The sequence below is a fragment of the Aegilops tauschii genome, chromosome 1, assembly GCF_002575655.3.
Source record: "Aegilops tauschii subsp. strangulata cultivar AL8/78 chromosome 1, Aet v6.0, whole genome shotgun sequence".
NCBI lineage: Eukaryota > Viridiplantae > Streptophyta > Magnoliopsida > Poales > Poaceae > Aegilops > Aegilops tauschii.
In genome coordinates, this window is record NC_053035.3 from 214,594,388 (window position 1) to 214,617,578 (window position 23,191).

At 44.0% G+C, this 23,191-nt stretch overlaps 1 protein-coding gene across 1 annotated transcript; it reads right to left on the bottom strand.

The window, feature by feature from the left end:
* Window positions 1-2,997: 2,997 nt before the first annotated feature.
* On the bottom strand, window positions 2,998-23,074 carry LOC120975016 (uncharacterized). The gene is made up of 3 exons (XM_073505826.1): window positions 22,539-23,074; window positions 17,550-20,831; window positions 2,998-3,104 (listed from the first exon to the last, which is right to left on the bottom strand). The coding sequence occupies exons 2-3, from the start codon at window positions 19,711-19,713 to the stop codon at window positions 2,998-3,000; spliced, it is 2,271 nt and encodes a 756-aa protein (XP_073361927.1). The 5' UTR covers window positions 19,714-20,831; window positions 22,539-23,074.
* Between the last annotated feature and the right edge of the window lie 117 nt (window positions 23,075-23,191).

Sequence of the window (23,191 nt, forward strand, 5' to 3'; positions counted from 1 at the left end):
TATTTTTAAGACTTCTGGTCGTGGAGAGTATCATAAGATAGTATTATGCAGATAACGCTAGTTTATGATTTCAACTTGTCTTTCTTTGCGGGGTTATGATATCAACTCGTCAATCATAATATTGCAGGCTGGTATCATATATTGCCACTTTATTTTTTTCGTTTACAGAAGCTCAATACTATTTTTTAACAGAAACCAGAAATTGCTGGCTTTTTCGTTATGATAGATAGAAAGCGATATTTACAATTGGCCAGTCAAGTGGCAACAAGGATGAAATATCAGAGAAAATAGGGAAAAAACAGGGTCTATCAAGGGAAAATCTCTCAAGGGGGGTCCCTAAAGGGGGTCAACAGATACTTGGCTCTTGTTAATCTCTATGGCTCCATTGCCCGCCCGATGGCTTGAATAGTGGTAGTCGGGGCAGCAAACATTTTGTTGAACACCCTGTTGTTTCTCTCTAGCCAAATTTACCATGAGACAAGGATCAGCATGGATTTCACTCCCTTTTTGTCTTCATCCAAAGTTGTGGAGACTATAGCTAACAAGTAATCCTTCAAGGTATCTGCGCGAGTCTATGTTGCAGGGTCAAACGCCGCACAACCAGTCCAAGTAGCAGTCATCTGCCAAATCTTCCGAGCCTCAGGGCATTCCCAGAGGATGTGCAATGATGTCTCAAGGTTGCTGACGCATAATGGGCAAAAGTAACCGTTTGGCCATCCCCGACGCTGCAGCCGATGGGCACACCACACCCTATCTAACATGAGCAACCACACGAAGAATTTGCAACGGTGGAGGGGGGAGGGGGGGCAGGCTTGCCAGAGCATATTGGGGAAACGAGAGTCGATCCTACCAGCAAATTGAAGCTTGTATGCAGCTCAATACTTTTGTGCCTGAGAGTTTATTTGTAATAACTTTGCTCTTTTGATGCCATGATGTATCATAATATGATACTAAAACCGTCTCTCGTGTCATTAATTACAATACAAGACCATATTTCTACTTACTTCTAGTTGACTTACACTAAAAAACAACAATCTAACTGCTTTTAGTGGCATCTATTAATGGCCAACTGATCCACGTTCGGGATCGTCCAAAACATTTAACACTGAGTGAGCTCACGCTTAGTGTTCACACATCTAGAAACGATGTGGACGGTCAACGAATATCATGTACTAGTATTTTTTTTTATTCGTAAACACTGTACTTAATTAAATGGGAACATCATTGGTGCTAACCCAATTAATATCGCTTTGCTTTTAAGATCTAAATTTCTGATTTGATCTACACACCTACTTCGGATGTTTCCAACAATGATCTCGGCATGATTGACCACTATTTTATTTTACATTTTGCAAATGGAGAGAAAGATTTGCCTCATTTCATTGATTAAGAATAACTTTTAATATGTGCAATAGAAGCGCTCTTAGTGGTAATCCATAGCTGATCACGAACACATATGCTCTCGTGTGAATAGTAAAACCGAAAGCAATACTCCCATGGCGATTTGACATCGAAGCTTGGCCCCAAAATAAAATTTTACATATCGAAGATGAATAGGTTTTCTAAGGGCGTGCAAAATCTCATGGCGATTTAACATCGGACCAGCTTTGGATAGAAAAAAGGAAATCATTGCTGCAAAATAAATAAAAACTTTTTGTCCGCTGCTCCTTTGATGCTCGACCGCCACGGAATTTTTCACACCCTTAGAGAACTTGTTTAACTTTGATGCCAAAAAATGTTCAGATTTTTTTAATTTGCTATCTTATCATCTCTTTTGATTTTACTGTGCATCATAGGGAGCAGATGCTCCCACGTGAAGCTAGATAAAAAGAAATACTCTGGCGGCATGATTGAGCTCAAATGTTTTGCCATGCTTCAACTGGTAGCCTCTTCCTTTATCTTTGTTAAGATTGTTGTTATAGATTAAACATTCTGTTTTTGTCTAGTGTACGACAACCTGCGCTATAGGGCCATCGTACACACCCCCGCCTACTCGTCACTAACCAGATTGCTATGGGTACCCCCTATCAAAAATTGATTCTTGAACAACAACATTGGTGACAACCATGGAGAATCCTTGTTATGCGAAAAGTCATTAACCCATGAGGCTAGATGGCCCCGCCTAAAGCAAGTTCCGGTCAAAGCCAAAGGTAAGGCATGCCGACGTCGAAAGGTGAATGATCCTCGACTACACTCATAGACACAATGTAGCCAAAACCATTGGCTACGTCAAGTGCATGAGTGCAGTCAAACGGTTTGGCACGACTACAAGTCGACTTTCTAAAGTGGTTTGGAGTCACTCGAAATCGTTTGGAGCTACTCACACAGTTATAGTGTACAAGTATAGTCCTACGGTGTGCAGAAATTCAATTTGGTGCCCGGGCTCATCTACACCCAGTGAACAGTAAAAAAATAGAAAATTAAAAAAATCCTAATTCTCTAGGGTGCAAGATGCTCAAATGCGTGGTGTTCGTGCAAAATTTCAGCTTGTTTGCATATTCAAGGAGCTCGTGCAAAATTTGGTAAAATCAAGTATGAACAGTGTTATTTTCAAAAGTTTCTCAGACATGCAAATTTGTCTTTTTGGCCGTGAGCTTCTCAAACATCGAAACAAGCTGCAATTTTTGGTAAAATCAAGTATGAACAGTGTCTTTTTTATTTTTCTGCTCTTTGTTTTGACTTCTCATGCGGGTGTAGATGAGTCCGGATGCAGAATAGCTGGCTATATACTATGGGCCAGATTTAAAAATAAGTTTATCGAGGGGTCAATGAAGAGATTAATTTTCAGAAAGGCCATTTAGTAAAACGAATATTACCGAGATGATATGGTCGGTGCCTCATGCCTGACTCCATCATTTGGAAGCTCACCAAGGATGGTCACTATTCTACAGCAACGACTTATAGTGCGCAGTTTCTCGGTTTAGTCGACTCGGACTTGCCTCAAATTGTTTGGACAACTCCCCCCCCCCCCCCCCCAAATGCAAGTTTTTCGCTTGGCTAGTCATCAACAATAGAATCTGGACGGCAGACCGGCTTCAGAAGCGAGGGTGGCCTAATTGCAACATGTACCCCCTGTGCAAGCAAGTCCAGAATCGGCGGCTCATCTGCTTTTCAAATGCCGCTACACGGTTAGAGTATGGAACATGATTAAAGTGTGGCTTGGCCTTCATGACATTTACCCGCAGAACTGGGCCATGGTTGACACGGTGAAGAATTGGTGGAGCGCCAACGCTTCCAACACGACGCAATCTCGACGACCGCTTACCTGCCTTATGCTGCTTGTCTCATGGGAAATCTGGAAAGAGCGGAATGCTATGGTATTTCGTAATGTCGCAGTGCCTGTTGGGGTTTTAGTATCTAGAATCAAAGACGAGGCGACGCTATGGTGTCTGGCCGGTGCGAAACATTTGTGTAATATCAATGCCGCGAAAGTGGTACGTTGTATTTAGCCTTTGGCCAAGACCCCTAATACTCCTTCTTATTCAATGAAAATGGCAAATCTTTTACCTTGTTTAAAAAAAAGACATGGTCGGCGCCTGCACCTGACGGACAAGTACTAGGCACATGCATGCCTTGTGGTGACTAACGCATTGTTGTAACACACCACAAAAAAGTCATTTTTCAAAGAGAAAAAGAACAGCCGAGCATCGACAAAATTAAGCGCTACTGTTGGAGCAGCTGAACTGTGGGATAAGAAAAGATTGCTGGTGCAGGGACAAACAGAGGCTGATGAATAAATCAAAGACGACATCCCTAACTGCGAGCCGACCTATCAGTTATTCGGTCGAGTCGGGCAGGGAAGGGTCTCTGGTCTCTGCCTCCCTCTCTGGTGCCGCGGCGATCGATGTTTCCGCGAACGCGTACGTACGATCGACCACAGATGCATGCAGAAGCAGTTGGCGAGCCCGATCGACGCGAGCACGCAACGCAGCGACCACAGCCACAGGTGACAGGTGTTGCGTGGCGTGGCTCGCGATCCGGCAAGGACCGGCTGCTTTCTGATGACGACACTGTAGATCCACGAGGGGCCACCGGGCTAACGGCACGTAGCCGGCCGATCATTGCACGGCTGCCGGGACTTGATTTCTCAGCGCGCGCATTGAGTAGCCGGCCGGCCGGTGAGGACGACGTACGTCTCATCGTCTCCGATCTCGACCGGTATATACTTTACAGTGCTGTACCCGTTGTTCGGGGCTTCGAATTCACTATGGTCTTGAGTGAGTAGCTAGTTCTTCATTATGGTTGTAAATGCCTGTGTGAAGGTCTGCCGAATATTCTTTCACTGTCGGCTGTCGCTGTGCCTAAACTCAATAAGGTGGTCAGTAATGAAACGAGCTGATATCTAATATCTCTCCAACCGATGATCGATGTCTCGTCCTGGAGTTGACTGAAAGAACTTAAGAGTGTGAGTAAAATGCCCGATCGATGTATGGTATGCACGCACAAAATGTTAAACGAAAAATGCAAATCTCCAATAAGGGCTAATTACCCCCTTTTTTTTCTCTTGACTGCATGTATCGACAAGTCGAATAAAGCATGCCATATTTGAACGATTATGATTCATCCTTGGCCAGTGGGCGGCAAACAATATGAATTGTTACATGCTTTACCGCAGCGTTTCAAAAATCTTGCTTTAGCACCATTCGTACAAAAAAATCACTACAATAAGTTTTAAACAATTTATTATGCGGCCGAATGAGTGGATGACTATATTACTCAGAAGTAAAATAGCATTGAAAGAATAGAAAGACAAGTATTTTAAGAAAAAATGAAGAAAATAAAAATATGTATAAGTTTTAATTAGACTAGCAAAAGGGCATGTGCGTTGCAACGGGAGAAAAAGAACATGCTCTTCAATGGCCATAACCACATTTTGTTGCATCACCGAGATACACAATCACTCTCAATTTCGTGAAATCATGAACAATTTTTAAACTCGTGCACATATTTGAAATCATGAACATTTGTTAAATTCGTTACATTTTTACAATTTTTTGAACATTTTCTAAAATGAATTCATGAACAATTTTCATTCTTTGTAAACAATTTTCTAAAATGTTGAAAAAACTTAAAACTATTTTTCTTCAATCGGAAAACATTTCTAGAATCGACGAACATTTTTTTGGAAATTGGTGGAACCATTTTTGAAATTCACGAATATTTTTGAAATTTAAAAAACATTTTTTTTGGAAATTGGTGGAACCATTTTTGAAATTCATGAATATTTTTTTTAATTTAACAAACATTTTTTAAATGCATGATCATTTTCTGAATCAACGAACATTTTATGAATGAATAAACTATTTTGTAAGTCACGAATAGTTTTTGAATTTCTAGGATACTTTTCCATTCATGAACATATTTTGAATTAGCAAAATTTTGTTCAATTTCATTAACATTTCCTAATAGTTAATACATGAACTTTTTTTTAAATCATGAACTTTTTTTATTTCCCGAACATTTGTTTTCAAAATCACAATTTTTTTAATAAGCAAACATTTTTTTTACAAAATCGCTAATAGTTTTTGAATCCACAAACATTTGATGATTCATTAAACATTTTTTTCAAAATTCTTATTTTTTTAATTTTAGAAACTTTTTTAAAGTACCAAATTAATAAAGTAAAAAAAGAAAAAGAAAAAACGAAATTTATGAAGCAGGCCGCCCGGACATGGGGCTGCCCAAACGGGCGTGCTGCATCTTCTTGTAGTGCACAGAGCGCAGTATAGGAGGGCCCGAACGCATGGGCCGGCCAATGCAAGGATTCCCTTGTGTGAAACGTTTTTTTATTTATAGATGGCATTGGTAGGTAATATTTTGCAACTTTGAGAGCAATTTCGATGACGTACCGCATAAGCAATCGCCCGTTTATTATTACTACGGGAAAAAAATCAGCCCCCCCCCCAGTCCAAAGGTTCAAGGCCACATCATGCTCCATCACTCACATACATTTCAGGAAGCATCGGTGTTATCGACATGAAATAAAAAGTGCATGCATGAAGTAGATTGGAAATGATATCTTGAAAAGCAAGTGGATGGCTAACAACATATGTGAGAATTGCTAAAGGCCCCAAAAACTTGTTTAAACAAAACTGTCATGCAAGCTATACATCTAAATAAACGGGACTTAATATACTTATACTAATCTAGGGGATAAAATGAAGGTATCCTTTCAGTATTGTTTCCAAGCAAAATGCCTTCATAGCTTTACACCAGATTGGTTGAGCTACCTCAAGAAGTCTAAAAAAATTGACACGACCAGAAGACTAACAGTGATAATATGAATGAAGCAGCACAAAGTTTGTGGAGGAGCAATTCCACCTTGCTGCTACAATGTGTACAGCACAAGTGTTGAAGGAACAGCTTCAACGTGCTACGCTAGATATCGCTCTAGAGGCGAATGTAAGTTGATAGAGCAGCAAGAGTTCAATCCAGAACTCTTAGGGCACAAGATCTACTCCAAGATCTTAGATAAGAACAACAAGTTCTATTATAGGTATGGGTACATAGTCTGCCTCCAAAGTAGAGGCGAGGACCTCTATTTATAGGGCTTTGGAAAGCCTTCACATACTTCTACTTATAGCTGGAATACTCTAGAAAACATTATGTAAGTTTCACCATTCTACTCATAGCTACTCACAACTAGAAGACTCTAGAAAACAGTAGATAGGATAGAAAAGAAAAGCAAAGAAATACTACACTAGAGTGGAAGCATCTAGAAGTAGCCAAACAGATCTGGCATGTGTTTTCTTTCTTCTCATCTAGTGTTCCTCATCATTCTCCCCTGGTTGTTTGGAACTCGCCCTCGAGTTATCTTCATAGAGCGCTTCTTCTGGATGGTAGAGAGTCAAGTCCGCAACATTGAAAGTGTTGGAGATACCCATGTCACTTGGAAGATCTATCACATAAGCATTATCATTTATCTTCCTCATAATAGAGAAGGGCCCATACCTTCGCTGCCTAAGTTTCCCTTTAACACCTAAAGGCAGCCTCTCTTTTCGGAGGTAGACCATCACCTTATCACCGACTTGGAATGATTTTGGCCTCTTTTTGCAATCAACAAGTTGTTTATATTTCTAATTTTGTGCTTCCAAAGCGCCGCGAATCTCTTCAAATAACTCGGTGTAATTATCAGCAAAGGACAATGTTGATTTTGAGTTTCCCCTTGATGGCAGCTTCACCAGGTCCACCACATGTGTTGGAACTTTAGTGTAGACAATGGAAAAAGGGCTCCTTCTTGTGGATCTATGCTTGGAGTTATTGTAGGAGAACTCTGCAAGAGATAAAGCCAAATCCCATTGCCCCTTTCTTTCTCCACAAATGCAGCGGATCAGATTGCCCAAAAACTTGTTCACCACTTCCGTTTGTCCATCTGTTTGTGGATGAGCAGTGCTAGAAAATTTCAAGTCAGTGTTGAATTGCTTCCACAAAGTGAGTCAAAATGCAGTAAGAAACTTGCTATCACGGTCTAAGACAATGGACCTTGGAACTCCATGAAGTCTGACCACTTCTCGAAAGAATAGGTTTGCCACATGATGAGCATCCGTTGTCTTGCGGCATTGGATGAAATGAGCCATCTTAGAGAATCTATCCATGACCACAAATACAGCATCACTTCCTCGTCTTGTTCTTGGCAAGCCCAAGACGAAGTCCATAGAAATGTCCTCCCATGGAGCAACAGGAACAGGCAAAGGCATGTATAACCCTGTGTTCTGGACTTGGCCTTTGCAGGTCTGACATACGGGGCACCGTTGAACGAACTTTCCAGCATCTCTCTTTAGTTGTGGCCAAAAATAGCAAGCTTCCAGGTTAGCGATAGTCTTGTCCCGTCCAACATGGCCACTAAGATCACTTGAATGGAGCTCTCTAACCAGCTTGTCACGTAGAGAACTTCTTGGAATGCACAAACGATCATTTTTTAAGAGATATCCATCTTGCATCAAATAGTCATCACCTAATGGTTGGCCCCTTGCGTGCTTTACCCAAACATGGCCAAAGTCTTCGTCACCCTCATACAACTCCTTTATTTGACCCATGCCCGGAAGTTCAACTTCAAAAGAAGTCAAGAGGCATGCACGACGACTCAAAGCATCGGCCACTCTGTTAGTTATTCCAGATTTATGCATGATGAGATAGTTAAACCTCTCAAAATATACTGCCCATCTTGCTAGCATGCGGTCAACATGTTTTTGATTTCTAAAATGCTTCAAGGATTGATGGTTGCTATAAACAATGAACTCTTTAGGCAGCAAATAGACTTCCCAAGTTTTCAATGCTCTGAAAACGGCGTATAATTCTTGTTGATAGGTACTCCATTTATGTCTAGCTTCACTTAACTTCTCACTAAAGAAAGCAATGGGCTTCCTTTCTTGAGATAGGGCAGCTCCAATGCCTACTCCACTTGCATCACACTCCAACTCAAAAGTCTTGTTGAAATCAGGTAGTACCAAGACAGGAGCTTGTGATAGCTTTTGTTTAATCTCATTGAAGCTAGCTTCAGCTGCTTCTGCCCATTGGAACTTTCCTTTCTTCAAACACTCGGTAATTGGTGCCATGATAGTGCTGAAATTCTTAACAAATCGCCTATAAAAAGTTGCAAGGCCATGAAAGCTTCTTACCTCAGAAATGGTCTTAGGAGTTGGCCATTCTCGGATTGCTTCAACCTTAGAATCATCAACACGAATGCCGTCACATGTTATGACGAATCCTAGGAAAAGAAGTTGTGTTTGCAGGAAAACACATTTCTTCAAGTTGACGTAGAGCTCATTTTCCCTTAGTACTTCTAGCACCTTCCTGTTGGAAATATGCCCTAGAGGCAATAATAAATGGTTATTATTATATTTCTTTGTTCATGATAATTGTCTATTGTTCATGCTATAATTGTGTTATCCGGAAATCGTAATACATGTGTGAATACATAGACCACAACGTGTCCCTAGTAAGCCTTTAGTTGACTAGCTCGTTGATCAACAGATAGTCATGGTTTCCTGACTATGGACATTGGATGTCATTGATAACGGGATCACATCATTAGGAGAATGATGTGATGGACAAGACCCAATCCTAAGCATAGCTCAAAGATCGTGTAGTTCGTTTGCTAGAGCTTTTTCAATGTCAAGTATCTTTTCCTTAGACCATGAGATCGTGCAACTCCCGGATACCGTAGGAGTGCTTTGGGTGTGCCAAACGTCACAACGTAACTGGATGACTATAAAGGTACACTACGGGTATCTCCGAAAGTGTCTGTTGGGTTGGCACGGATCGAGACTGGGATTTGTCACTCCGTGTGACGGAGAGGTATCTCTGGGCCCACTCGGTAATGCATCATCATAATGAGCTCAATGTGACTAAGGAGTTAGTCACGGGATCATGCATTGCGGTACGAGTAAAGAGACTTGCCGGTAACGAGATTGAACAAGGTATTGGGATACCGACGATCGAATCTCGGGCAAGTAACATACCGATTGACAAAGGGAATTGTATACGGGATTGATTGAATCCTCGACATCGTGGTTCATCCGATGAGATCATCGTGGAACATGTGGGTACCAACATGGGTATCCAGATCCCGCTGTTGGTTATTGACCAGAGAGGCGTCTCGGTCATGTCTGCATGTCTCCCGAACCCGTAGGGTCTACACACTTAAGGTTCGGTGACGCTAGGGTTGTAGAGATATGAGTATGCGGAAACCCGAAAGTTGTTCGGAGTCCCGGATGAGATCCCGGACGTCACAAGGAGTTCCGGAATGGTACGGAGGTGAAGAATTATATATAGGAAGTCCAGTTTTGGCCACCGGGAAAGTTTCGGGGGTTATCGGTATTGTACCGGGACCACCGGAAGGGTCCCGGGGGTCCACCGGGTGGGGCCACCTATCCCGGAGGGCCCCATGGGCTGAAGTGGGAAGGGAACCAGCCCTTAGTGGGCTGGGGCGCCCCCCATGGGCCTCCCCCCTGCGCCTAGGGTTGGAAACCCTAGGGTGGGGGGGCGCCCCACTTGACTTGGGGGGGGGGACTCCCCCCCCCCTCGGCCGCCGCCCCCCCATAGATGGGTTGTTGGCCGGCGCCCCCCCTCCCAGGGGGCCTATATAAAGGGGGGAGGGAGGGCAGCAATACCACAGCCTTTGGCGCCTCCCTCCTCCCCTGCAACACCTCTCTCTCTCGCAGAAGCTTGGCGAAGCCCTGCCGAGATCCCGCTACATCCACCACCACGCCGTCGTGCTGCTGGATCTCCATCAACCTCTCCTTCCCCCTTGCTGGATCAAGAAGGAGGAGAGGTCGCTGCTCCGTACGTGTGTTGAACGCGGAGGTGCCGTCCGTTCGGCACTCGGTCATCGGTGATTTCGATCACGGCGAGTACGACTCCATCAACCTCGTTCATTGGAACGCTTCCGCTCGCGATCTACAAGGGTATGTAGATGCACTCCTTTCCCCTCGTTGCTAGTATACTCCATAGATGGATCTTGGTGATGCGTAGGAAATTTTAAAATTCTGCTACGATCCCCAACAGTGGCATCATGAGCCAGGCCTATGCGTAGTTACTATGCACGAGTAGAACACAAAGCAGTTGTGGGCGTAGATGTTGCCAATTCTTCTTGCCGCTACTAGTCTTATCTTGTTTCGGCGGTATTGTGGGATGAAGCGGCCCGGACCGACCTTACACGTACGCTTACGTGAGACAGGTTCCACCGACTGACATGCACTAGTTGCATAAGGTGGCTAGCGGGTGTCTGTCTCTCCCACTTTAGTCGGAACGGATTCGATGAAAAGGGTCCTTATGAAGGGTAAATAGAAATTGGCATATCACGTTGTGGTTTTACGTAGGTAAGAAACGTTCTTGCTAGAAACCTATACAAGCCACGTAAAAACTTGCAACAACAATTAGAGGACGTCTAACTTGTTTTTGCAGCATGTGCTATGTGATGTGACATGGCCAGAAGATGTGATGAATGATATATGTGATGTATGAGATTGATCATATTCTTGCAATAGGAATCACGACTTGCATGTCGATGAGTATGACAACCGGCAGGAGCCATAGGAGTTGTCTTTATTATTTTGTATGACCTGCGTGTCATTGAATAGCGCCATGTAAATTACTTTACTTTGTTGCTAAACGAGTTAGCCATAGAAGTAGAAGTAATCGTTGGCGTGACAACTTCATGAGGACACAATGATGGAGATCATGATGATGGAGATCATGGTGTCATGCCGGTGACGAAGATGATCATGGTGCCCCGAAGATGGAGATCAAAGGAGCAAAATGATATTGGCCATATCATGTCACTATTTGATTGCATGTGATGTTTATCATGTTTTGCATCTTATTTGCTTAGAACGACGGTAGTAAGTAAGATGATCCCTTATAATAATTTCAAGAAAGTGTTCTCCCTAACTGTGCACCGTTGCGAAGGTTCGTTGTTTCGAAGCACCACGTGATGATCGGGTGTGATAGATTCTAACGTTCGCATACAACGGGTGTTGACGAGCCTAGCATGTACAGACTTGGCCTCGGAACACGAAGGACCGAAAGGTCGAGCATGAGTCGTATAGAAGATACGATCAACATGGAGATGTTCACCGATCTTGACTAGTCCGTCTCACGTGATGATCGGACACGGCCTAGTTAACTCGGATCATGTTGCACTTAGATGACTAGAGGGATGTCTATCTGAGTGGGAGTTCATTGAGTAATTTGATTAGATGAACTTAATTATCATGAACTTAGTCTAAAATCTTTACAATATGTCTTGTAGATCAAATGGCCCACGTTGTCCTCAACTTCAACGCGTTCCTAGAGAAAACCAAGCTGAAAGATGATGGCAGCAACTATACGGACTTGGTCCGGAACCTGAGGATCATCCTCATAGCTGCCAAGAAAGATTATGTTCTAGAAGCACCGCTAGGTGAAGCACCAATCCCAGAGAACCAAGACGTTATGAACGCTTGGCAATCACGTCCTGATGATTACTCCCTCGTTCAGTGCGGCATGCTTTACAGCTTAGAACCGGGGCTCCAAAAGCGTTTTGAGAAACATGGAGCATATGAGATGTTCGAGGAGCTGAAAATGGTTTTCCAAGCTCATGCCCGGGTCGAGAGATATGATGTCTCCGACAAGTTCTTCAGCTGTAAAATGGAGGAGAATAGTTCTGTTAGTGAGCACATACTCAGAATGTCTGGGTTGCACAACCACTTGACTCAGCTGGGAGTTAATCTCCCGGATGACGGGGTCATTGACAGAATCCTCCAGTCGCTTCCACCAAGCTACAAGAGCTTTGTGATGAACTTCAATATGCAGGGGATGGAAAAGACCATTCTTGAGGTATATTCAATGCTGAAATCAGCGGAGGTGGAGATCAGAAAAGAACATCAAGTGTTGATGGTGAATAAAACCACTAAGTTCAAGAAGGGCAAGGGTAAGAAGAACTTCAAGAAGGACGGCAAGGGAGTTGCCGCGCCCGGTAAGCCAGTTACTGGGAAGAAGTCGAAGAATGGACCCAAGCCTGAGACAGAGTGCTTTTATTGCAAGGGAAGTGGTCACTGGAAGCGGAACTGCCCCAAATACTTAGCGGACAAGAAGGCCGGCAACACCAAAGGTATATGTGATATACATGTAATTGATGTGTACCTTACCAGTACTCGTAGTAGCTCCTGGGTATTTGATACCGGTGCGGTTGCTCATATTTGTAACTCAAAACAGGAACTACGGAATAAACGGAGACTGGCGAAGGACGAGGTGACGATGCGCGTCGGGAATGGTTCCAAGGTCGATGTGATTGCCGTCGGCACGCTACCTCTGCATCTACCTACGGGATTAGTTTTAAACCTTAATAATTGTTATTTAGTGCTAGCTTTGAGCATGAACATTGTATCTGGATCTCGTTTAATTCGAGATGGCTACTCATTTAAATCCGAGAATAATGGTTGTTCTATTTATTTGAGAGATATGTTTTATGGTCACGCCCCGCTGGTCAATGGTTTATTCTTGATGAATCTCGAACGTGATGTTACACATGTTCATAGTGTGAATACCAAAAGATGTAAAGTTGATAACGATAGTCCCACATACTTGTGGCACTGCCGCCTTGGTCACATTGGTGTCAAGCGCATGAAGAAGCTCCATGCAGATGGACTTTTGGAGTCTCTTGATTACGAATCATTTGACACATGCGAACCATGCCTCATGGGTAAGATGACCAAGACTCCGTTCTCCGGAACAATGGAGCGAGCAACCAACTTATTGGAAATCATACATACCGATGTGTGCGGTCCAATGAGTGTTGAGGCTCGCGGAGGATATCGTTATGTTCTCACTCTCACTGATGACTTAAGTAGATATGGGTATGTCTACCTAATGAAACACAAGTCTGAAACCTTTGAAAAGTTCAAGGAATTTCAGAGTGAGGTCGAGAATCAACGTGACAGGAAAATAAAATTCTTACGATCAGATCGTGGTGGAGAATATTTAAGTCACGAGTTTGGTGCACACTTAAGGAAATGTGGAATAGTTTCACAACTCACGCCGCCTGGAACACCTCAGAGAAACGGTGTGTCCGAACGTCGTAATCGCACTCTATTGGATATGGTGCGATCTATGATGTCTCTTACCGATTTACCGCTCTCATTTTGGGGCTATGCTTTAGAGACTGCCGCATTCACTTTAAATAGGGCTCCGTCGAAATCCGTTGAGACGACACCGTATGAATTATGGTTTGGGAAGAAACCTAAGCTGTCGTTTCTAAAAGTTTGGGGATGCGATGCTTATGTCAAGAAACTTCAACCTGAAAAGCTCGAACCCAAGTCAGAAAAATGCGTCTTCATGGGATACCCTAAGGAAACCATTGGGTATACTTTCTACCTCAGATCTGAAGGCAAGATCTTTGTTGCCAAGAACGGGTCCTTTCTGGAGAAAGAGTTTCTCTCGAAAGAATTGAGTGGGAGGAAAGTGGAACTTGATGAGGTGATAGTCACCCCTTCCGAACCGAAAAGTAGCGCAGCGCGGGAAGATGTTCCTGTGGTGCCTACACCGACTGGGGAGGAAGTTAATGATGATGATCATGAAGCTTCGGATCAAGTTACTGCTGAACTTCGTAGGTCCACAAGGACACGTTCCGCACCAGAGTGGTACGGCAACCCTGTCCTGAAAATCATGTTGTTAGACAACGGTGAACCTTCGAACTATGAAGAAGCGATGGCGGGCCCGGATTCCGACAAATGGCTAGAAGCCATGAAATCCGAGATAGGATCCATGTATGAAAACGAAGTATGGACTTGACTGACTTGCCCGATGATCGGCGAGCCATAGAAAATAAATGAATCTTTAAGAAGAAGACAGACGCGGATGGTAATGTGACCATCTATAAGGCTCGACTTGTCGCTAAGGGTTATCGACAAGTTCAAGGGGTTGACTACGATGAGATTTTCTCACCCGTAGCGAAGCTGAAGTCCGTCCGAATCATGTTAGCAATTGCCGCATACTATGATTATGAGATATGGCAGATGGACGTCAAAAGGGCATTCCTTAATGGCTTCCTTAAGGAAGAATTGTATATGATGCAGCCGGAAGGTTTTGTCGATCCTAAGAATGCTGACAAAGTATGCAAGCTCCAGCGCTCAATCTATGGGCTGGTGCATGAGATGATCAAAGCGTTTGGTTTACACAGACTTATGGAGAAGCCTGTGTTTACAAGAAAGTGAGTGGGAGCTCTGTAGCATTTCTCATATTATATGTGGATGACATACTATTGATGGGAAATGATATAGAATTCTTGGAAAGTATAAAGGCCTATTTGAATAAGTGTTTTTCAATGAAGGACCTTGGAGAAGCTGCTTATATACTAGGAATCAAGATCTATAGAGATAGATCAAGACGCCTCATTGGTCTTTCACAGAGTACGTACCTTGACAAGATGTTGAAGAAGTTCAATATGGATCAGTCCAAAAAGGGGTTCTTGCCTGTATTGCAAGGTGTGCAATTGAGCACGGCTCAATGCCCGACCACGGCAGAAGATAGAGAAAAGATGAGTGTCATCCCCTATGCCTCGGCCATAGGGTCTATTATGTATGCCATGCTGTGTACCAGACCTGATGTAAACCTTACCGTAAGTTTGGTAGGAAGGTACCAAAGTAATCCCGGCATGGAACACTGGACAGCGGTCAAGAATATCCTGAAGTACCTGAAGAGGACTAAGGATATGTTTCTCGTTTATGGAGGTGACGAAGAGCTCGTCGTAAAGGGTTACGTCGACGCTAGCTTCGACACAGATCTGGATGACTCGAAGTCACAAACCGGATACATGTATATTTTGAATGAAGGAGCAGTAAGCTGGTGCAGTTGCAAGCAAAGCGTCGTGGCGGGATCTACATGTGAAGCGGAGTACATGGCGGCCTCGGAGGCAGCACAGGAAGCAGTCTGGATAAAGGAGTTCATTACCGACCTAGGGGTGATTCCCAATACGTCGGGCCCGATGACTCTCTTCTGTGACAACACTAGAGCTATTGCCCTTGCCAAGGAGCCCAGGTTTCACAGGAAGACCAGGCATATCAAGCGTCGCTTCAACTCCATTCGTGAAAGTGTTCAAAATGAAGACATAGATATTTGTAAAGTACATACGGACCTGAATGTAGCAGATCCGTTGACTAAACCTCTCCCTAGAGCAAAACATGATCAACGCGAGGACGCTATGGGTGTTCGATTCATCACAATGTAACTAGATTATTGACTCTAGTGCAAGTGGGAGACTGTTGGAAATATGCCCTAGAGGCAATAATAAATGGTTATTATTATATTTCTTTGTTCATGATAATTGTCTATTTTTCATGCTATAATTGTGTTATCCGGAAATCGTAATACATGTGTGAATACATAGACCACAACGTGTCCCTAGTAAGCCTCTAGTTGACTAGCTCATTGATCAACAGATAGTCATGGTTTCCTGACTATGGACATTGGATGTCATTGATAACGGGATCACATCATTAGGAGAATGATGTGATGGACAAGACCCAATCCTAAGCATAGCTCAAAGATCGTGTAGTTCGTTTGCTAGAGCTTTTTCAATGTCAAGTATCTTTTCCTTAGACCATGAGATCGTGCAACTCCTGGATACCGTAGGAGTGCTTTGGGTGTGCCAAACGTCACAACGTAACTGGATGACTATAAAGGTACACTACGGGTATCTCCGAAAGTGTCTGTTGGGTTGGCACGGATCAAGACTGGGATTTGTCACTCTGTGTGACGGAGAGGTATCTCTGGGCCCACTCGGTAATGCATCATCATAATGAGCTCAATGTGACTAAGGAGTTAGTCACGGGATCATGCATTGCGGTACGAGTAAAGAGACTTGCCGGTAACGAGATTGAACAAGGTATTGGGATACCGACGATCGAATCTCGGGCAAGTAACATACCGATTGACAAAGGGAATTGTATACGGGATTGATTGAATCCTCGACATCACCGTGGAACATGTGGGAACCAACATGGGTATCCAGATCCCATTGTTGGTTATTGACCGGAGAGGCGTCTCGGTCATGTCTGCATGTCTCCCGAACTCGTAGGGTCTACACACTTAAGGTTCGGTGACGCTAGGGTTGTAGAGATATGAGTATGCGGAAACCCGAAAGTTGTTCGGAGTCCCGGATGAGATCCCGGACGTCACGAGGAGTTCCGGAATGGTCCGGAGGTGAAGAATTATATATAGGAAGTCCAGTTTTGGCCACCGGAAAAGTTTCGGGGGTTATCGGTATTGTACCGGGACCACCGGAAGGGTCCCGGGGGTCCACCGGGTGGGGCCACCTATCCCGGAGGGCCCCATGGGCTGAAGTGGGAAGGGAACCAGCCCTTAGTGGGCTGGGGCGCCCCCCATGGGCCTCCCCCCTGCGCCTAGGGTTGGAAACCCTAGGGTGGGGGGGCGCCCCACTTGACTTGGGGGGGAAGTTTCCCCCCTGCCGCCGCCCCCCCATAGATGGGTTGTTGGCCGGCGCCCCCCCTCCCAGGGGGCCTATATAAAGGGGGGGAGGGAGGGCAGCAATACCACAGCCTTTGGCGCCTCCCTCCTCCCCTGCAACACCTCTCCCTCTCGCAGAAGCTTGGCGAAGCCCTGCCGAGATCCCGCTACATCCACCACCACGCCGTCGTGCTGCTGGATCTCCATCAACCTCTCCTTCTCCCTTGCTGGATCAAGAAGGAGGAGACGTCGCTGCTCCGTACGTGTGTTGAACGCGGAGGTGTCGTCCGTTCGGCACTCGGTCATCGGTGATTTGGATCACGGCGAGTACGACTCCATCAACCTCGTTCATTGGAACGCTTCCGCTCGCGATCTACAAGGGTATGTAGATGCACTCCTTTCCCCTCGTTGCTAGTATACTCCATAGATGGATCTTGGTGATGCGTAGGAAATTTTAAAATTCTGCTACGATCCCCAACACTTCCGAATGTGATCAAAGTGTTCATCCTCATCCTTGCTATAGATCAAGATGTCATCAAAATAGACCACAACAAAGTGGGATAAGAAGGGTCTAAGGACTTGATTCATTAAGTGCATAAAGGTACTTGATGCATTTGAGAGTCCAAATGGCATGGCTAGCCATTCAAACAACCCTTCCTTTGTCTTGAAGGCGGTCTTCCATTCATCCCCGGGTCTTATACGGATTTGATGATATCCACTTCTTAAATCTAGCTTTGTGAACACTCTTGCTCCACTAAGCTGATCCAACATATCATCCAGACGGGGAATAGGGAATCTATACCTTACGGTGATCTTGTTAACGGCTCTACTGTCCGTACACATGCGCCAAGATCCATCTTTCTTTGGCGCGAGTAGAGCTGGTACAGCACATGGGCTAATACTTTCTCGAATGTGCCCCTTTTGCAACAATTCCTCCACTTTCTCCTTCAATATACCATGCTTCTTTGGGCTCATTCGATAGTGTGGAAGATTAGGAAGACTTGCTCCCGAAATTAAGTCAATTCTATGTTGAATTCCTCTCATCGGTGGCAAGCCATGTGGCTCCCCAAGTATGTTCTGAAATTCTGCCAATAAACCACGTACCTTTGCTGGAATTTCAACAGTCAGGTGCTCTTCTCCCTTTACAACAAGTGCAGCACACAAATCTGTCTCCTTCAAGTCTTCCATAAACTCATGAGAGGTATGGGAGATAGTTAACATAGTTTTCCCCTCCTCCTTAGAGGTATTACCTTCGGGTTTGTTTGGTAAGATAATGATCCTTCTCTTGTTCCAAATGAAAGAGTAAGAATTTTCCTTGCCCTTGTGTGTAGTATCCACATCAAATTGCCAAGGCCTCCCAAGAAGAACATGGCTGGCATCCATGTCAACCACATCACACAACACATTTGAGCGATAATGCTTACCCAAAGAAAGTGGCAGGTTGCATTGTTTGGTAATCCTCATATTCACTCCTTTCTTGATCCATCCAATAGTGTAGGGATTTGGATGATCATGGGTTTCAAGCTTTAAATGGTCCACCAACTTCTGGGAGATAAGATTCTCGCAGCTGCAACTATCAATCACTAGTTTGCATACCTTGCCATTCACCGTGCATTTGCTCTTAAATATTTTCTTCCGTTGTGTGTCATCGAGTTGTGGTGTGGAACATAGGACACGCTGGATCACACATACCACCTCTTCACCTTCTTCTTGACAAACCTCTTGTCCGTCTACATCTTCAGATTCGTATTCTTCCTCATCGCTTTCACTATCATGGATAGTCGTGTTAACAAATTTCCTTAGTGGGCAGCCGCTGGATATGTGTCCCTCTTTACCACATTTATAGCACTTTGGACCTTCATCTGGCTTACCCTTGCCTCTAGTTTGCTTCGGGATGGGCTGTTTTGTCTTTAGTGGAGTGGTTTTTTCTTCCACTCTATTAGGTTGGCTCCTAGATGAGCCTTCGGTATGAGGATATGGAGGATATGGAGCCTTAGTTGTCTTTCTCATCCTCACAAACCTCTCGGCCTTTAAGGCTAGAGCTTGTGCTTGATCAACGGACCAGATTTGTTGCATCATCAATCGATCTTGAATAGCATCATTGAGACCATTGACGTACCTTGCAACTTGTTGCTCTTCAGTTTCAGCAAGGTTGCACCTCACTTGTAGCCTTAGAAACTCCTCCGTGTAATCTGAAACAGTCCTATTTCCTTGAGCACAATTTTGAAATTGGATAAATAGGATCTGGTCATAATCAGCAGGCAAAAATCTCCCTTTCAAAAGGCCTTTCATTTGTCGCCAAGTTCTAACACGAGGTTCTCCTCTCAGCCTGCGCTCCTCTTGAACGTGATGCCGCCATGCACCGGCTCCTCCTTTCAGTTTGTATGCGACCAAAGGAACTCTACGATCTTCCGGAACCTCCATGACCTCAAAGAAAGTCTCCACTTCATATAACCAATCCAGGCACCCTTCAATGTTAACATTTCCATTAAAACTTGGGATCTCAGCTTTCACCTTGTATGTATCTCTTGCATATGTAGGGTTGGGTGCTCTCCGATATGCGTAGAGATTTGGCTCTTCAAGGGCATCATCATATTCTTCACCTTCAGAAGCCTCAACATAAATTGGCCTTCTTGAAGCACGTTGAACAACATGTTGTCGTGGCGGTCTTGCTCCAAGATTACCTCTCCTTCTTCCTTGATGAACATCTTCCTCTTCTTTAGATGAATCTCCTTCATTGGTAGCAGGGGGGACACCCTTTCTTATCATCTCAACCAGCTGGTCAAATCTCCTATTAAGATCTTTACGCAGCTCTTTGATTTATTATTCAGCAGCATCCATCCTCTTCTCCAACTGCTCCATTGCTTGCTGCAACTTACTCTCGAAGAGGACAGCAAGAACTAGTATGGGTCAACAAGGCTCTGATACCACCTGAAGCAGCACAAAGTTTGTGGAGGAGCAACTCCACCTTGCTGCTACAATGTGTACAGAACAAGTGTTGAAGGAACATCTTCAACGTGCTGCGCTAGATATCGCTCTAGAGGCGAATGTAGGTTGATAGGGCAGTAAGAGTTCAATCCAGAACTCCTAGGGCACAAGATCTACTCCAAGATCTTAGATAAGAACAACAAGTTCTATTATAGGTAGGGGTACATAGTCTGCCTCCAAAGTAGAGGCGAGGACCTCTATTTATAGGGCTTTGGAAAGCCTTCACATACTTCTACTTATAGCTGGAATACTCTATACTCTAGAAAACATTATGTAAGTTTCACCATTCTACTCATAGCTACTCACAACTAGAAGACTCTAGAAAACAGTAGATATGATAAAAAAGAAAAGGAAAGAAATACTACACTAGAGTGGAAGCATCTAGAAGTAGCCAAACAGATTTGGCATGTGTTTTCTTTCTTCTCATCTAGTGTTCCTCATCAATGAACCACCGAGCTAAGCTTACATGTCAGATCGCTCATCCTGTTGAAGGCAAATTAAGGAGTTAATTGCATTTTGGATTCAAATACATTATACAGATACGTAAGATGCATCGCTATTATGTGGATAAATAAGTTAAATGAATACATGTTAGAATTGCAAGATGATGATGTTGTTCATACCAAATAGTATCCCATCGCTACTCATGTCTATGAGTTATGGATCATACAGGAAGATACAATATCTTGGTAGTTCGTGCAATGCATAATGGTAAGTTCAGGTACTCCCCATCAAGTCAAGTTGGTCATACAGGAGTATGATTCTTTCTTGGTGATTGTATCCACCCAAGCTTGTTCGTGCAATATCTTGGATCACACAGGAGTATGATTCTTTCTTGGTGATTGTATCCCATCAAGTCAAGTTGGTCCTTGCTGCAGCTAGCTGCACCAAGTGTTGCTCTATTACAGGTACACATACAGTAGAAGGATTTAGATTCTCGACTTTATTGGCTAAAACCAAGAAGGAATAATAAATAATAATATTTGATCAAAGCTGTTGCAACTTCTCTAGCAAAAACCTTGATAAATCAGTATTCATGCACCTTGCCAATTAGCACAAATAGAGATGCAAATTATCCCAGAGAGTTAGAAGACCCAAAAAAGTTAACCCACACATGGTGCACTCATACATAAGAGAAGACCCAAGCAGAGCAATTCAAGTTATTAAAATACTAATAGTTATTGTATCTAGACGGTCGGTCTTACGTAAAAACGTTTAAATGATATACAGTAATTTGCAAGGAGTATATACATACTATTTTTTTCAAGTGGGATATATACAACTATTCTCAGAGTATATACCTATGATACTGGCAATAATGATCAGTGTGTACTCATTATCAGAAATGAGTATATGGTGTGTTTTCTTTTGAAATGATAGTATACTACTTTTCACAAGGGGTATAGAAGAGAGGGCTATCTTCCATATGATATTTCAGTATCGATCAACAGTATATGATGAGGAGAAAGTATACACCAAAAAACTGAATTTAGGGAAACCTGTGCGGAAAAGCATGCATGCATCCAGTGAGAAGAAGTAAAAGTGATAAAAAGTAGTATATACCTGAACAAAAGTAGTATATACGTATTATGAAGAAGTAAGATGAATGAATTAGAAATACTCGTGACAATTAAATTGATAGACGCGAACAGGTATATAGTGGTATATTTAGCTTTCGTTTCTCTGTCACAACAACTGTTATTTCTAGATACAAAATTAGCTACCTTTATCACCTTCGATTGCACCTTCCAAAATAGTCAATTAATGCCATCATCATGATATTAGTTTATCTTTTCTCATATTTTTCTCTCAGACAGCAGCTGTTCTTCCTAGATAAAAATTGAGCTAGCTTTATCTCCTTTGATCGCTACTTGTCATTATTGTCTTTCCTGAAGATCATCTTGTAATGAGTACATGTGGTATTTCAGGCACTGACTTGTTCAGAGCTTAAAGAGCATATACTAAAGAACATATGAAATTAATTAGTCTTTGATGTCAGATGCAAATGATGACACTGTAGCAGGTCAGACAAAGTTCGGCGAACGGTCGAGTATGAGTAGACGGATTATCGGCGAAAGTCGTCGGTGTACAGCCAAGCGATGTCGGAAACTTAAGGCACAATGATAAGCCAAAAAACTTCATATATCCCAGACAGTAAGAACACACAAAATTATTCAACCTTGCATTAGAATCCAAAGGGTTCAGTGATGTGTAGCTCTCTATCTCTCTGTTCGTCTCCTACTTCTTTTTTCTCACTCTTTCTAGACCAGTAAGCATTGGAACCCTATCTCTCCCTCTCTGCTCTCTCTCGCTCTTTCTAGTAGCAGCGGCCAGCAGCAGCTCAATCAAGCCCTGTATCTAAATTGCAGCAATAAACGCCTCTCTCTGCTTAGCTGATTTTAGTCAACTCAATGACTAAACCATGCTTTCATCCGCTACCCTCAATCAGATGAAATACCAGGTAATGCAGAGCACAAGATCTCTAAGCTTTGGGCTTCAGATCGACTCAATAACATGGAGAATGAGTGATTTCTGCAGCTGAAGAACATGGCAAATGAGGACCAGATCCAGGGGAAGTAGGAAAAGAGGGGAGATGAATGGATTACCTGGTGGTCAATTCCTCATTCGTACTCGCCGGAGTGGCTGCACCACCCGTGGCCTGGCTGCCGTCACTAGCCGGCCGGCAGCGTTGCTGCCTTCCTCTTCTCGTTCGTCTGGACGAACAACACCAGCAGGATGAAGAAGGAAATACGACGAGTCTGAATATTTAAGGACTCCGCGCCGTCGCGCTGGATCCGCGCCTCTCCCGCGCCCGTCCGCCGTCGCCACGCTCCGGCGAGCTCCCGCCTAGGTCGCGCACCGCGCCTCCTTTCTCCCTCCCTCACCTCCCTGTTTCCTTTCTTCCCAGAGTCGCGGATGCCATGGATCCGCCCGGCAGCCGTGCTCCGGCCTTGTCTTCACCGGCGACCCACGCCTCGCCGCCGGCCTCTGGATCCGCCTCCCCAGCCTCTGCCGCGCACGGATCCGGCCACCGCCGCCGTTTTGCATCGAGCAGGAGCGCCGCCCCCGGCCGCGCGAGCCATCGCGTTTACCCGATTAGTAAACCAAGCGTATGGACCGCGGGTTGAATAGACCAAATTACAGGGTCGTTTTTTAAAACAATGAACCGTTTTCCCAGACTACTTAAACAGGGACTGCGAGTTGAATATTAAGAAAAGGAGGGGCTTCTTTGCAAAAAAACCACGACGGGAGTAGGTAC